Source organism: Sceloporus occidentalis, unplaced genomic scaffold (genome assembly GCF_023333645.1).
Source record: "Sceloporus occidentalis isolate IW3139 unplaced genomic scaffold, rSceOcc1.0.p SCAF_19, whole genome shotgun sequence".
NCBI classification, from domain to species: domain Eukaryota; kingdom Metazoa; phylum Chordata; class Lepidosauria; order Squamata; family Phrynosomatidae; genus Sceloporus; species Sceloporus occidentalis.
In genome coordinates this window covers 9,214,293-9,229,321 of record NW_028316999.1, presented here as the reverse complement: position 1 = coordinate 9,229,321, position 15,029 = coordinate 9,214,293, and the positions used below count along the sequence as shown (strand labels likewise).

At 39.6% G+C, this 15,029-nt stretch overlaps 1 protein-coding gene across 4 annotated transcripts in view; it reads right to left on the bottom strand.

Annotated features, from left to right (window-relative positions):
• Positions 1 to 15,029, bottom strand: part of LOC149302378 (stromal membrane-associated protein 1-like) — a 120,853-nt gene that overhangs the window by 89,521 nt on the left and 16,303 nt on the right. For all 4 annotated transcript variants that reach the window (XM_089482649.1, XM_089482648.1, XM_089482650.1 and 1 more), the window contains exon 2: positions 1,920 to 2,053. In XM_089482649.1, the coding sequence (XP_089338775.1) occupies positions 1,920 to 2,053 (134 nt within the window). The remainder of the gene's footprint in view (positions 1 to 1,919; positions 2,054 to 15,029) is intronic.

The window sequence follows — 15,029 nt, the reverse complement described above, 5'->3', positions numbered from 1 at the left end:
GCATCCTACTCTGATACGCTCAGCCTCCCCTGCCGGCATTTTCCACGGGGGGAGTGCCGGCACTGGAGATTGTCTAAGCGCATCGTGCAGACATTCACCGGCTGCCGCAATGCGCGCGTAAACCTCCGCTGCCGGCACGTCTGCGCGATGTGCCAGCAGCGGAGGTTGTTTACGCGCATCGCCGCAGCCGGTGAACATCCGCACGATGCACTTTACCTCTGCCCCCAAGACTTACCGGAGCAGACTCCCGGGTGTCTTGCGGGGCCAGCGGGGGACATTTACGCAATACGCGTATACAACTTCCGGTGCCGGCAGCATATTACAAAACTTTTTCTTTAAAAAAAAGCACCAAACTTTTAGGGTGCGGCCTATATTCGGGTGCGGCCTATATCCGAGCCAATACGGTACTTCTTATGTGCTGTGACAGGGAACAGGGCATGGTGGTGGATAACATATATAATTCTCACAAAATACTGCAGTGCAATGTATTTGATAACCCCAGGGAGAATGATTTGTTACCGACAAAATAATGGTAATACTGTAGTTACGTTTGGGTCCCTGGGGTGGAGTATTTGGAGAGAAGGGAGGGCCAGTGCTCCACTCCACAGTTTACTTGCAGCAGGTGATGAAGCCAGTCCAGGAGTTCTGGCTCTCCCAGATAGTTACTCACCTGTTACCAATGAGCAGCAGGGGGCTGCTACAAAAAAGGAGCCCTGTGAGTTATTCAGGTGAGAAACACACAAGCAGTGAGTGAGACTGCATTTCTCTCCAAAATAATCAACTGAACGGTTCCTAAAGGAAAAGGTCTGTGCTAAATGGTTTTTGTTAGTAGCGGGTAAGCTGTCCAACGATAGTTTTTATTTGTCAGTAAGTGCTCAGAGAGCAAGGCTTTTCTTTTCGTTTGTTTTATATTTATGTTTGTTTACAGACGTGTTAATAAAAGGACTACAATTTCTAAAAAGAATTCAACCTTGTGCGATATTTTAAACCTTACGACTGTGTGGTTACATGATCCCAGCTCACAGTGCCATTTACTTATTGTAGAGTACTGTCAGCATTACCAACACTAGAAACAAACCTGTCTACAGGTATTATAAACACATACTCAAAGCATGCAAAACCATCTGTCACTTTTAATTTATATAGCCTGGCTGTTCCTAACAGAAGTGTTTTGCTCCATGACAGTTCCATGTGAAGAGCAAGCGTTAGGGTTCCTCACTAATCATTATCATACCTACTCCAATGACAGTCCTGGTAGGCAAGGAATTATGCGATTTGGATACTATTCCCCTTGGGAGTCTAAAGATGTATCTTATCTTACTATAGTTACTAGAAGAGCAGTCAGCATTTCACAGATGTACCTGAATTTAAAGAATGCATATGAGGTACATGTACACTTTACAACTAAGGGGTGGGGTAAAGCAGTATACAATCTGATTCAGTTTTTTGTTTGTTGGGATGCTGGCTAATCACAAATATACCGTATTTCCCCATGTATAAGACACTCCCATGTATAAGATGCACCTTAATTTTGGGGCCCGAAACGTAAAAAAAATGTTTTACATAGTTATTGAACTCGAGTTTTATTTATCATAAAATTCATACTCATCACTCCCATCCATTAACTGCCCCTAAATTAACCCTTAAGACCCCATTAACCATAACTGCCCCTAAATTAACCCCCACCTCCCCTAACTTTCAGCAGCCCAAATATTAATTTTTTACTTACTGTTAGATGAGTTGCTGAGCCATGTGCGTCTTATACATGGGGAAATACGGTAACAATTAACTCACTTGTCAAAATTCATTTCAGGAAGTGACTTCCAGGAAATATACCAGAAGGCTCAGAAACGATAGTACTGGTCTGCTATTACAAAAAAGTGTGCTGACACAACAGGTACGAAGGCAGAACATGCTACCTGCATCTGCTCTGGAGTCCATTGGTCCAGGTTGACAGATTTGACTCTGGATATATGAACGCCAAGGTTTCGATGAATTCCAGCACATCGGATGCAAATGAAAACACCTAAGTTCCAGGAAGCCCATCGTGGACCTAAAACAAACAAACCAAAAACATTAACGGTATTTGCCATTATGTACTACAAGTTCCTCAGTTTTGTACACTTAACCGATGGAGGAAATCAGAGATCCTTCGGTAAATTTTTCAGAATCCTTACAGAAACCTAATGAAAGCCTTTTCAAATCAGCTACAAAAACAATGATCATTTTATGTCTGGAAGCACCAGAGAAGTTCAGTGGTGCATTTTAGCCTCCGATATACAATATATTACTACTAATTGATGCCAGTGTAATAGTCGAGATTGCAATCTCAATTCTCTGGAATAATGAACTCTAGGTGACTAAAAGTGGGAATTTCCAGACAACTTAAAATTATAGAACTGTTAAAGTTTCTGACCTAATCTAATGACAAGAAAATGGATTTATTAAAACATTCCTATTAAAACAGAATAAAATTTTAAACTTTTCGGTATTTAAAGTAGCGGATGTGTTTAATAGCTGTAAGAACATAATGACTCTGAGAATGGCAAAATTAGACTTCATAACCATTCGTGGTTTTAACACATGCAAGGTACATAAAGCGCATTCTATACATTGCCCTTGCAGCACTACCCGGGGGAGAGTAGATATAATGAACACAGTCTACAAATAGATCTGAACTGTTTGCTTCAATCAGCGGCAATTCCAGGTTATCAACTCCATGCTAAATTAGAGTTTAAAGGAACAAGTAAAGGAAACGTTACAATCCTTAAAAGTAAAAAAGGATTCAGCGGAGCCTCTCTCTATAAAAAGCCTCATCAGCGAATGACTTGGCGGTCCAGCTTAGTGGGGCTCAAACCAAATGTCCAAACATTGGGTACTTGCTCCATGATGATTAGTGGGTGTCCCAGTACCTATCCACGCAGAGGGGTGTTTGGTGCCTTTGATATGCAGATGGCGCGTGTGATTGTAGAGTTAATGGAAGAAGTGAATGATTGGACCCAGCGCGGGGAAAGTGGGTTACAAAAAAGGAGGGGGGGGGCACAAACTTTTTAGGCATATATTAACTAGCCTATTGAATATCCAGATAATTGTGACCAACATTACATTTTAGGAAAGATCAAATGTGCTTAAGAATATACCACTAATAGGAAATATTCTAAGACTGTATTAATCCACTATATGCATGTAGACTTGTTCTGGGGGGGGGGCAAAAAAAAAAAAAAAACGTCTCTGGGGATGGTGACGTACATGGAAGTGTACATAGAGGCACAGTCATCGCAGGTCATGGATAATTATATATATGGTAGATTTTCTTTTGAATAGTGCACCATTTACACTGAAATGATTTCAATACATTGTCTTTTGACCCCTGCGGCTTCCCTTTTGTTCTGCATTGACCAAGCAGTGCCTGCTTACCGCTTCTATTTAGTGCTAGATGACTGTGGATTCTGCATTACTGTTGAGTAACAAAGAATTGCACAGATTTCCTTGTAGATGGTCTAAGCTGGAACAAATCAAAGAAAAAAAATAAATTAGCTCAGCGAGGTGTGTGGATTGATAAGTGAAGCTAAACAAGCTTGGCAGTCTTTGGTGGACATTTTCGGTCTTCCACACCTTCACAAATGCTCCGGTCTTTGAAATTCCATGTTGCATTTAAACATTAAAATCGCCGTGTTCATTTGGTTTCATAATGCAGCTCAGAAAAAGTATCAAGTTGTGCACTCTGGATGGAGCTGTATTTACTATTAAAAATTCAACTAAAAAAAAAATAAAATACAGTTTCTCCCAAAAGTACACCCCTCACATTTCTGTAAATATTTTATTATATCTTTTTATGCGACAACACTGAAGAAATGACACTCTGCTACAATGTAAAGTAGTGAGTGTACTGCCTGTATAACAGTGTAAATTTGCTGTCCCCTCAAATATAACTCAACACACAGCCATTAATATCTAAACCTTGGCAACAATAGTGAGTAAACCCCTAAGTGGAAATGTCCAAATTGGGCCCAAAGCGCCAATATTTTGTGTGGCCACCATCATTTTCCCGCACTGCCTTAACCCTCCTTGGCATGGAGTTCACCAGAGCTTCACAGGTTGCCACTGGAGTCCTCTTCCACTCCTCCATGACATCATGGAGCTGGTGAATGTTAGAGACCTTGCGCTCCCCGACCTTCCATTTGAGGATGCCACACAGACACTCAATAGGGTTTAGGCCTGGAGACACGCTTGGCCAGTCCATCACCTTTACCCTCAGCTTCTTTAGCAAGGCAGTGGTCGTCTTGGAGGTGTGTTTGGTGTCATGTTGGAATACTGCCCTGCGCCTAGTCTCAATGAACTGTAGCTCCCCAGTGCCGGCAGCACTCATGCAGGCCCAGACCATGACACTCCCATCACCATGCTTGACTGTAGGCAAGACACGCTTGTCTTTGTACTCCTCACCTGGTTGCCACCACACACTGGACACCATCTGAACCAAATAACTTTCTTGTTCGCATCGGACCACAGGACATGGTTCCAGTAATCCATGTCCTTAGTCTGCTTGTCTTCAGCAAACTGTTCGGGGCTTTATGAGCACTGACAGGCTGACCCCCCACCCCTTCAACCTCTGCAGCAATGCTGGCAGCACTCATACATGTATTTACCCAAAGACAGCCTCTGGATAGGACACTGAGCACATGCACTCAACTTCTTTGGTGGACCAATGGCGAGGCCTGTTCTGAGTGGAACCTGTCCTGTGAAACTGCTGTATGGTCTTGCCACCGTGCTGCAGCTCAGTTTATGTCTTTAAGCAGAGTAACTTTTTTTCAGATCCTCAAAGAGTTCTTTGTCATGAGGTGCCATGTTGAACTTCCAGTGACCAGTACGAGAGAGCGATAACACACCTGCTCCCCATTCACACCTGAGACCTTGTGTCATGTGACTGTGTTACAAGGGAGGGGAAATGACTAATTGGGCCCAATTTGGACATTTCCACTTAGGGGTGTACTCACTTTTGTTGCCAATGTTTAAACATTAATGCCTATGTGTTATTTTTAAGGGAATAGCAAATTTATACAGGCTGTACACTCACTACTTTACATTGTAGCAGAGGGTCATTTCTTCATTGTTGTCACATAAAAAGATATAATAAAATATTTACAAAAATGTGAGGGGTGTACTCACTTTTGTGAGATACTGTATATATATTCCATTTGATGTGGAAAAGGTGTTCAAACGTACACCGAATCAAGAAAATCACAATGATTAAAAAAACTAAATAGAGATGAGTAAGGATAACTCAACTTTGAACATGAGAACAGTGTGCAACTAGACAGGGGGGGTAACATGCAAATATTTTGGCAGTTCCCCAAGTGAAGTATGATGATGATGATGATGATGATCTCCTCCTCTCTGGGCCATACCTGTAGTGTTCAATAAATTATTAGCTTCAGAGGTATGGCAAATACGTCCACCTATCCACAGCACGTGCCTCCATATAAAAGCTTTCTGTACCGTAATTCGATTCCAACATTGCAAAAAAAAAATTCCTGTCTAATAATTCAGATTATAGTACGTTTTGAAAGAGCAAATATTTTGAAGGACTTTTTAACATCTGACTTAGGTCTAATAGATTGCCTCTCTCCTATGCTATTCCGCTAGGAGCGACAGGAGCAGACTTCTTTGATTGAGCTGAAAATTGAATTTAAACAAGATAATTTTCCCAAGTCTATTTGTGAGGTTGTGTGTGTTCTCTCATTATAGGAAGGAATAGCTGCCATCTCATGTCAATCATCAATCTTGCGTTTCTATTGTGTTCTACCTTGGTATCTGTAGAAAAGATTTCGTATCACAACTCTAGTATGATGAACAGGTGGCATGTGTACTTGCTAGCAGTATAATATATATACACACATCTGAAAAAGTTTGTTGCTACAGTGATTATACCATTTAAATCTCCTTTAACGGCTATGCATATTTGCTATTATGGAGCAGTGCGGTGACAAAATGCACAAGGTCATCTCACTTCAGCCACCGCTACACATACTGGCGGTTCCCGTTTGCTCACAGATGTGTCCTATGTCTACCGAGATCCGATGACACATTTGCAAATAATTCAATTAAATGAAATAAAGCAATGGAGAATCCTTTGTGAGAACACCTGGTTATACATTGTCTATTCAGGAAAGCTGAAAATACTTCATCTCCCCGACGTTACCCCGCATTGAACAGTTTTTCTGTATGCGACACACAAGCTGGTCCTGTATAATGCATTGCTAATGCCGTCCACACACTCCTACAACTCACAGCTAAGCGGATGTATTTGGAATTTGCTAATGAATTCAAGAGTCATTCAAAAACATGACGAACCGTTTCATTACGTATACAGCTGCCACATCCCATTTTAAACTAAGTTACACATGATCAAGTAAAACAAATTAGCGCTTTTTTCCAGTGGCCATCTATATCCTGAAAAGAGTAAAGACTGGACCTTTATCTCACGCGATCAAATTAGGATTAGATCCAATGGCAGGAAAGCCAGTGGGATTGTGTGCTGTACATTCAGTTATAGGAAGGGTACCGTTTACAAGGGTTATTTAACAAGGTACTTATTACATCGTAATGGCCACCTCAACTACAAATAAACCGATTCCAAGATGGTAATGGAGAACTAGGAAATCACGTGCCCCACCAACCTAGTAGCAGTGACATCACGCTGCACAATACCATGGATGGTCCGTGTGGTGTAGCACGACACTTATACACGCCTAGATTACAGGCACATTTGTTTTATGTGTGCAACGCATAGTTGGTTACTTTGTTTTCATTTCAACGTGACAATAAATCTGGCATTATTAGTTTGATACAATAAAACAAAAAAAAAAAACAAAAAAAAAACCAATCCTCAGGGATGAACACTGATGGGAGAACAGTGGATACTACAATGCTTAAAGAACCAAGTGCTCTCCTGAATAAAATCACTGCAATCTACGATTACACTTCTACCACCCAACCATCTGCATGATAAAAAAAAAAAAAAAAAAAAAAAAAAAATACAACATGAACACACAGCAGGGAGTTAAATGAACTCCACATTTCAATACCAAACCAACTTCATTATCAGTGGCTGGGGTCACATCTAAACGGCTCCAACAGTTCTACGCAGTAAAACAAAAAGGACCGCCAAACGGACTTCTATTCCACGCACACTGTAGGGCGCTAGTAATGAGTAATTTTCATACAACCTCGGCTTGGAAAAAGCTCCCAATTATTATTTGAAGGTAAAAGCAACCATTAAAAAAAATATATATATATTTTTTTTTAGTCAGTTCTAGTTCTAATATAAACGTTTCACGCGTGTGTATGTGTTGTAGGTCTGCTATCTTAGCCCAATCTACAAGACAAACGGACTCCTTGTCATACTGTCAGTGGTAAACAATGGAATGACTTCCGCTGCAGCCGGAAGGAGGTGCCGTTAGCAGCGGGGGTTGTCTGCGTCCATCGCGCATACACCCTCCGGCTGTTAAGAGAGAAAACTGTCTGCTAACGGCACTTCCTTCTGGCTGCAGCGGAAGTTGCCTAAGCAAAACGCGTGGACGTCTACCCGCTGCTCTGACTACACACCAGGGAGTCAGAAGCACCGGTAAGTGCCAGACAGGAGGATCCAGGTCCCCTACAGCGCTGCGGGGGATCTGGATCTTAGTCGTCTCAAAGTCAGACCTATTTGAGGTCTGATTATAAGACGACCCCGATTATAAGATGATGGGTATTTTTCCAGAGCATTTGCTCGAGCAAATACGGTATATAGTTCATCATTCATTTAGTTTAAATCAGAAACAGAAGACTTGGGACATCATATTACAAAGCATTAGTGCATTTTACTTATTACAGACAGACCACAAGTTGGCAAGACTATTAACATAACTCAGTAATTTAAATATTTGCAACACACTGGCAAAAAAACCATCGAAAATAAGCTATTATGTAGCTAGATTAACTAGCAAATTGAGTGATAGACAAAAATCAGGGGGGGGGGGGGGGGGAATGCACTCTCCTAAATCTCCAATAGCCCCAAAAACTCTGTGACAGATCAGAAACTCCAACCTTAGAAGTTTTATGGAAGGAAAAAGCAACACCTTTACTGGTTAAAGGTTAAACTGCTAGAGTGGCAAATTGGATTTGGTGATGGAAGATACATAGTGCAATCAGCCATACGCACTGTAAGTGGTTGGAGGAAGATGAATGAATGGCTGTGATTCATACGATTCATCACAGCTGTAATCAAGTAATGTTCCCAACAAGAACACACTCATTGCTCAGCAATCACATGAGATACATAAAACATTCATCTTGTTTTCTTAAGATTTTTATAGATACACCAAGCTTTGATTAATTTCCTTAAAACTCTGTGCCATCACCAATGCTTTACGGTATGGCAATACATCTTCAATGCTGCTTAGATATCCTATGCAAAATGCTTCTGCACAAGGGCCAGCAAGGGTTAACTGCATCAATAAGTAAACGTCAAAAAGTTTGTAGCCTCACAGACAACAGTCTTTTCAAACACTTCGAAATGACCATAAGTTGTCCCCTACTTTGCTCCTATGATGGCCATAACTCTTCAACACTGTAGTGCTGACCCAGGAAAGGATCTTCCCCAAACTTGGAGGTGTGGAATCACTCTAAATCTCATTGTAGACATCATAGCGTTAAGTTGGTCCTCCACAGGAGCTAAGTAGCCTAGAAAGAACCATGGCAAACAGCCACAGGCCATTACTGCTTGTCCATCAACATATACAGTCAACACGTTTCCACTGCTCTAGCTTTGTCTTAACTTGTGTGCAGCTGCTTAGCGATGGAAACCCATTTCATGAAGCTTCCAACAAACAGCTCTTGTGCCGACACTTTTTGCCCATGCCCGTTTTTAATATTTTGGCAATACAAACGTGTACGATTTTAAAATTGGGGGGGGGGGGGGGGAACCAAAAAATAAAAAAAAACTTCCAAATAACGACAATCACAGCAAGAGGCACACTATGTAACGCAGATAGGAAGTAGTTAACGATGAATATGGAGTTCCTCTGTGTTCCAGTGAATTTCAATGAATAGCTAAGTCACAAACAAAGCTGCCAAACAATTGATCATTTACCCAGGTTTCCAGGGGAGACCCTGCTGTGACAATCTGTTACTGTGCATTCAATGAATCCCACTTAAAACCCATCTACCATCAAGGCCCTTTTTCAAGGAAACCTGCCACCCCTTTACTGCTGGATTCTAGTATCATGTACCTGGTATTCCTATAAAAAAAAGACCTTCCAAAAACAAGACAATTCACTATAACTATATATATTTATATCTATATCATACATACACACTTATGATCATTATTTGAGAAGGTTAGAAGAGCTGCTTTCAAAGTCATCAACCGCTAAGTTTTTTTCTCTTGTCAGAAGCAGAGTAAGGGTTAAGCTACATAAGGGACCGTCTGAGTTCTTGGTTTATGTTTGAATTACTATGCATGCGCCGCACTGTTGTGGGTTTGCAACCTTCAGTGTTACAGAAATATAAACATTTGGAGCCATTAATCTTTGAGTCACGTCAACCATTTCTGCAAGCAAGACAGAAATTAGACATTGTCTTCCTCTGCGGAAAAGCCCAACTAGGTGTCTGTGGGAAAACTGCTGGCTGTGTTTTACAGTAACAGCATTTCAAGCACAGACGGAAATCATACAGAATGGCAACGAGGAAATTAACTGCTCTATACATACACATGTCCCGGGCATTGGCTGCTACACGTGCTACAGCGTGACACGTATACATTGATCCATAAACTACCCATATTTAAAAGAAAAGGTAGATATATTTATATACATACATATGCACGCTAAATAAAAAGCTGCAATACTACAGGACTTTTACTTAACTACCTTCCCTGTTCTTCACCCCAACTAAGCCTTTAATAAAAATTTATTTTTTTTAAAAAAAGCCTGTTTTAAGAATAAATCAATGAATTCCCCAAATCTATATAGCCTTTCAAGATTGTTAGTTTAAAAAGATGAAAATTCTTACTCTGGGAGGAGTAAGGAGTAAGACATGTGGCAAATGGTGGCATAACTCATTATCTAAGGGTCCTTGTCCTCAAGATCCCCTCTCTATGCTCTGTCTTTTAAAGGCTGCGGGAACAAACAAAAAATCTGCAACATAACAATAGGAGAAAGCGGATTTAATATGGATAATGCAGCTAAAACAGAAATGAGAGATCCCTTCCCCTTACACACAAGGTGGGCCTCTAATACAATAACAGATGTACTCAGTGTATAAAATGGGGAAAAATGCAGGATTTGGGGAGATGCATTTTAATCTTTATCCACAAGAAATATGTAAGTAGCATATATACACACACACACACACACACACACACACACCATAGACATGAATAAAATAGGCATACAACTAAATCAAAGGATTGTCTAAGAGATAACTTACTTTCAACAGATCAAAAACTAGCTTTGAACTTTTAAAGCATGACTAGAGAAAGGCGGATGATGGACCGGTTCAAAGTACAAATTGGAAGCATGAAGATCTGTCATTATAATATGAATTACAGTTTTTGTTTTGTTTTTAAGCCACAGAACCTTTAAAAAAAAATAAAAAATACACCAAGGAGGCTGACCTTTAGCAAATGCTGAATTAAAATAAAGGTTGTCCTGAGTGGATACCCACCAGCATGATTTCAATGTATCAGAAATGGCAAATTAAGTAAAATGAGGATTCACGCCTTCATGACAATGGCAGTTTAGCTGTAATTTTCTGCTCATTTACTGTACTTGCACAATTTTTTTTCAGGACAAGGGCTTTCTTTGATACATTATGATAACTATTATAAAAGTTTTTTTTTATAAAAAAACTGCTAAATAGATTGTAATATTTGCCCTGAGTTTAGAAATTCAAGGTTTTGTTGCAAGTTATAGGGCAATAAGTACAAGTAGTGTATCACTATTTGATAAAGGAGTAATAGGCCCCCTCATTATATTACTAGCAGGAGGGGCACAAGGTGTTTTGGCACCTATTTCTACATCAAAAAGGTGACATCAACGGAGTCTATTTTTAAATTGTATTATATTTTTTAGTCTTTAATAGACTCTCTTGGAACTTTTTACTATCACTGGTTCCAGGGGTTGCAATCTTGGGAAAGGCATGCTGCCTTCCAATATGGTGCTTGTGATTGCGCCAGAGAGTATGATATTATAGCACCTGTCATTAAGTGGGATATATTAGGCAGCAAGTGAACATTTTGTCCTCAAAGTTGTGTTAGAAGCAGGAAAAATTGGCCAAGACTCATTGATCCACGTGGGGAGCGAAGGCTGGCCCGTGTGGTCAAATCCAACAGACAAGTATCTCAAATTGCCGACAAAGTTAATGCTGGTGTCACACAAACTGCGATACATTGTGTTCTATGGGACTGCCTAGCTGCAGACCAGTCAGGGTGCCCATACTGACCCCTGTGCACTGCCAAAAGTGCCTACAAAGGGCACATGAGCCCCACATTACAAATTATAGGACTTAAAGGATCTGCTGCTAACGTCTTGGTGCCAAATACCACAGCACACCTTCAGAGGTCCATGCCTTGACAGTTCAGGTCTATTCTGGCAGCAAAAAGGGGGCCTACACAATACTAGGCAGGTGGTCATAATGTTATGGCTGATGGACGTATGCAGTATTTGGACCACCCATTATTATTTGGGAGACCACACTACATTAAGAGCCTTTTGGGGTACATTTTGCACACAATGTTGGCCCATTCTTGGCAGATAGGCTCAATGTTGTTCAGTTTGCTTGATTACCATGTGTTGCATTTAGCCATATGCACATGGATGTTAAATAGGACTCCTCTGCCATCACTCTTTTTTGTTTTATAGATCACACATCGATCAAAGAGGAAAAAAAAAAAGCATCATCTACATGGTACAGCGACCCAAATGTCAATCTCTATCCTCAATATTCAAATAGACTAGTAATAATTTCAAGAACATACAATAAGATTAAAAAAGTATGGTTATGTTGGCCATTGGTTTATAGAATTTTTATTTTTTATTTTTTTTGAGCAGGATACCAGGTGTTTATTACTTTTTTTTTTTTTATTTATTTTCTTTCTTCATGACTCTCTCCCAATAGAACCAGATATCTTGGTATTTAGGAAGGTTTTTGTGAACAAAATAATAAAAAACAAAAACAGACTTGTTAGAATTGAAACGGTTTTAAGAAACCCAAGTCAGTCTGAACAGCATAAATAATCCCACTTAATACCCTGCACATCATTTCAAAGAGATCTTCCTATATAGTACACGCATCTGACAAGTGCTGACCAACAAATACATTTACTTGGAACCGTGGTAAAAATGCAAAATATGAGCTTAAGCCCCCAAACCTAAGCCAAGAATTGGAGATGACTCAAACATAATGCAAAATGCTTTCGTTGGGAGAAGTCCATGATATACAGTGCTGTATTCAGTAATGTACATTAGCACCAACAAAATCTGATTTGATTTTGCTCCAATAAATAAATCTCTTATCTATAGACCTGGAGGATGCTATAATTGCCAGTTGTGATATTTTAGATGCCTGTTCTTAGTCAAATAGGAATTTCAGCAAGTATTATCACTATTATAGAGGGAGTTGTTGCTCTACATGGATTGGACGTTGGCCAAGTTTAAGGCAGAAGCTGGAAGGAAGCCCAGTCTTTCATGACTACATATTTATTCAACCGACAATGACTTTTAGCATGGCTTTTATTTGCGCATGTTTTAGGGTTAGGCAAAGCATATCACATTGTTTAAATAGCAATATTTTAGCTATGTTTAGAGACGACACGCAGCAGAATTTCCATTTCACCAGGCGCCCAGAAATAGGTGTTAAAAATAAAAGCTGCTAATTTCATGCAGAGCAGTTCCACAGAGTGTGATATTACAGAGCAGGCGTCACTTACTAAAATTAACACAGGATTTATAGTGGAAATCTAAAGTGCGGTTGCAAAAAAAAACATTTCTTTACGCAAAAATATTTCTGCATTTACTACAATAAGCCTGCTGGAAGAAAGCTATTTGCAGAAAGGTGTTCTAATGTAACATCACAATTATAAAACATGCATCCATTGTAGACAATCTAGTTCTAAGAAACTACTAAAGCGTAATGTATACAGGACTGCAGTGTCTGAGAAACTAAACAAAATGGTCGGTATTGTGGTTAGAACAGAAAAGGGACAAGCCAGCCAAACACTAATCACTGTACCATCATGTCAGTCCACCCATGTACTTTAAAAAGCAATGCAATTTTAGATTCCTCCATCCTTCTCTCATACTGCTCCTATACCAAGCTGGCTTCATACTTCCAACTGATGGAGAACTCGCCTCTCCTGGACTCAAGGTCAACGGCTGCTTAGCTTACCTGCAAATTTCAGGTGCTGAACCGTCTGGTGACAGGTAAACAGTGACTAAGGCCAGTAGACAATGGGGGGCGGGAGGGCTTACGAAAAAATTACTGCAGTTTTTCTGAAGTAATACTGCAGTTTTTTGGACATGAAAAAACTGCAATACTGCACATTTACTGCATTTGTACAACACTGTACTGCAGTATTACAGCACTTTTTTATATTGCAAACCTACAGTTGTACTTCAATACAATGTAATGTACTGCAAAAATAACTGCAGTACAAATGCAGTAAAAGTGCAGTAAATGTGCAGTAGAAAACTGCAGTAGTTTTTTCGTGGGGGGCTGTTTTCTTTAAATTAATAAATGTAAAGGAAAATAGTTTTCCATGCAACACACAGATCAGGGAAAATGGAAATGAAACATTTTATTAGGAAGTCTTCTACCCAAGCACCCTCCTTCACCAACACAGTAGACAGACATAATATTTTCATACATCCCATTACATAAATGTGCATTATATTCTCTTACTGAATAGATAAGACACTCCTATCTGCTCTTTAGTCCCGTACACGCAACATATCAATATGAGGAATACAGCTGCAAACGTCCAATAGCTTCATTCAGAAGTATCTTCTTGCCTATGTCATTTCAATTAGATAAACTTTTTGTATGACTTGTCTCCTTTCCTTGGTCTCCGCATTGTACAGCTCACACAAGTTTGCGCACAAGCTCTGCCATCTGTTCTTTGGTAATGTAGTGATAATGGCTAATTTAAATGTATTTAGAAGCTATTTTTTAGGGAATTATTTGCACATTGCTTTAAAGTTAACCAATATATTCTGTCAGGCTCCCTTGACTCAACATGCTCAATTTGCCAATGTATTTACATATTTCATGTGAACTTGTATTGCGCTATCACCACCAGCTTCAAAAATAATTAAATAAAGGTCTGTGTTCTATAGCTGAATATTACTAAATGCAGCTAGAACCCATCAACAAACACCAAGCACTACTAAATCCTTCCTAGAAATATTCTATAGGGTAATGTGTTCGTCACTCATAATTTTTCCTAGGAACTCCTTATGTTCCACAAGAGCAGACACCATAAGGCAAAAAGTATGCTTGGTGCGGGAACATTTTCACAGCCATAAGTAGAAAAACAAAAAAAAAAAGTTAAATGCATCTAGGATGTTACTATATAAAAAAAAGCCATGCAAGAAGAGTCACTAGCAGCATCTTCTCAAAAAAAAACCTTCCACAATAGAGGTAAGATTTATAACTTAAGGGAACACACAAATATATTACCTACAATAAACGCATGCCACCGGGGAAAGAAAAAAGCTTAAGCAACCTAATGATAATGAATGTAGGGTGGGGGTAATTTCTCCTCCTTGTGTGTATTACACAGGCAAACAGCTAACATTGATATTTGGCATGGAAGCAGTTAAATATAGATTTGTAAATGTTAGATCATAAATAAATCAAACATACCAGGCACTCAATATAGGGATGGATATTAAAATAGAATGAGGAAGAACCTCAAATAGACCCTTGCGAGTCTTGTATTACAACTAAAATATCTAATATACTGCATAAATATCTAAAATATCTAATAGACT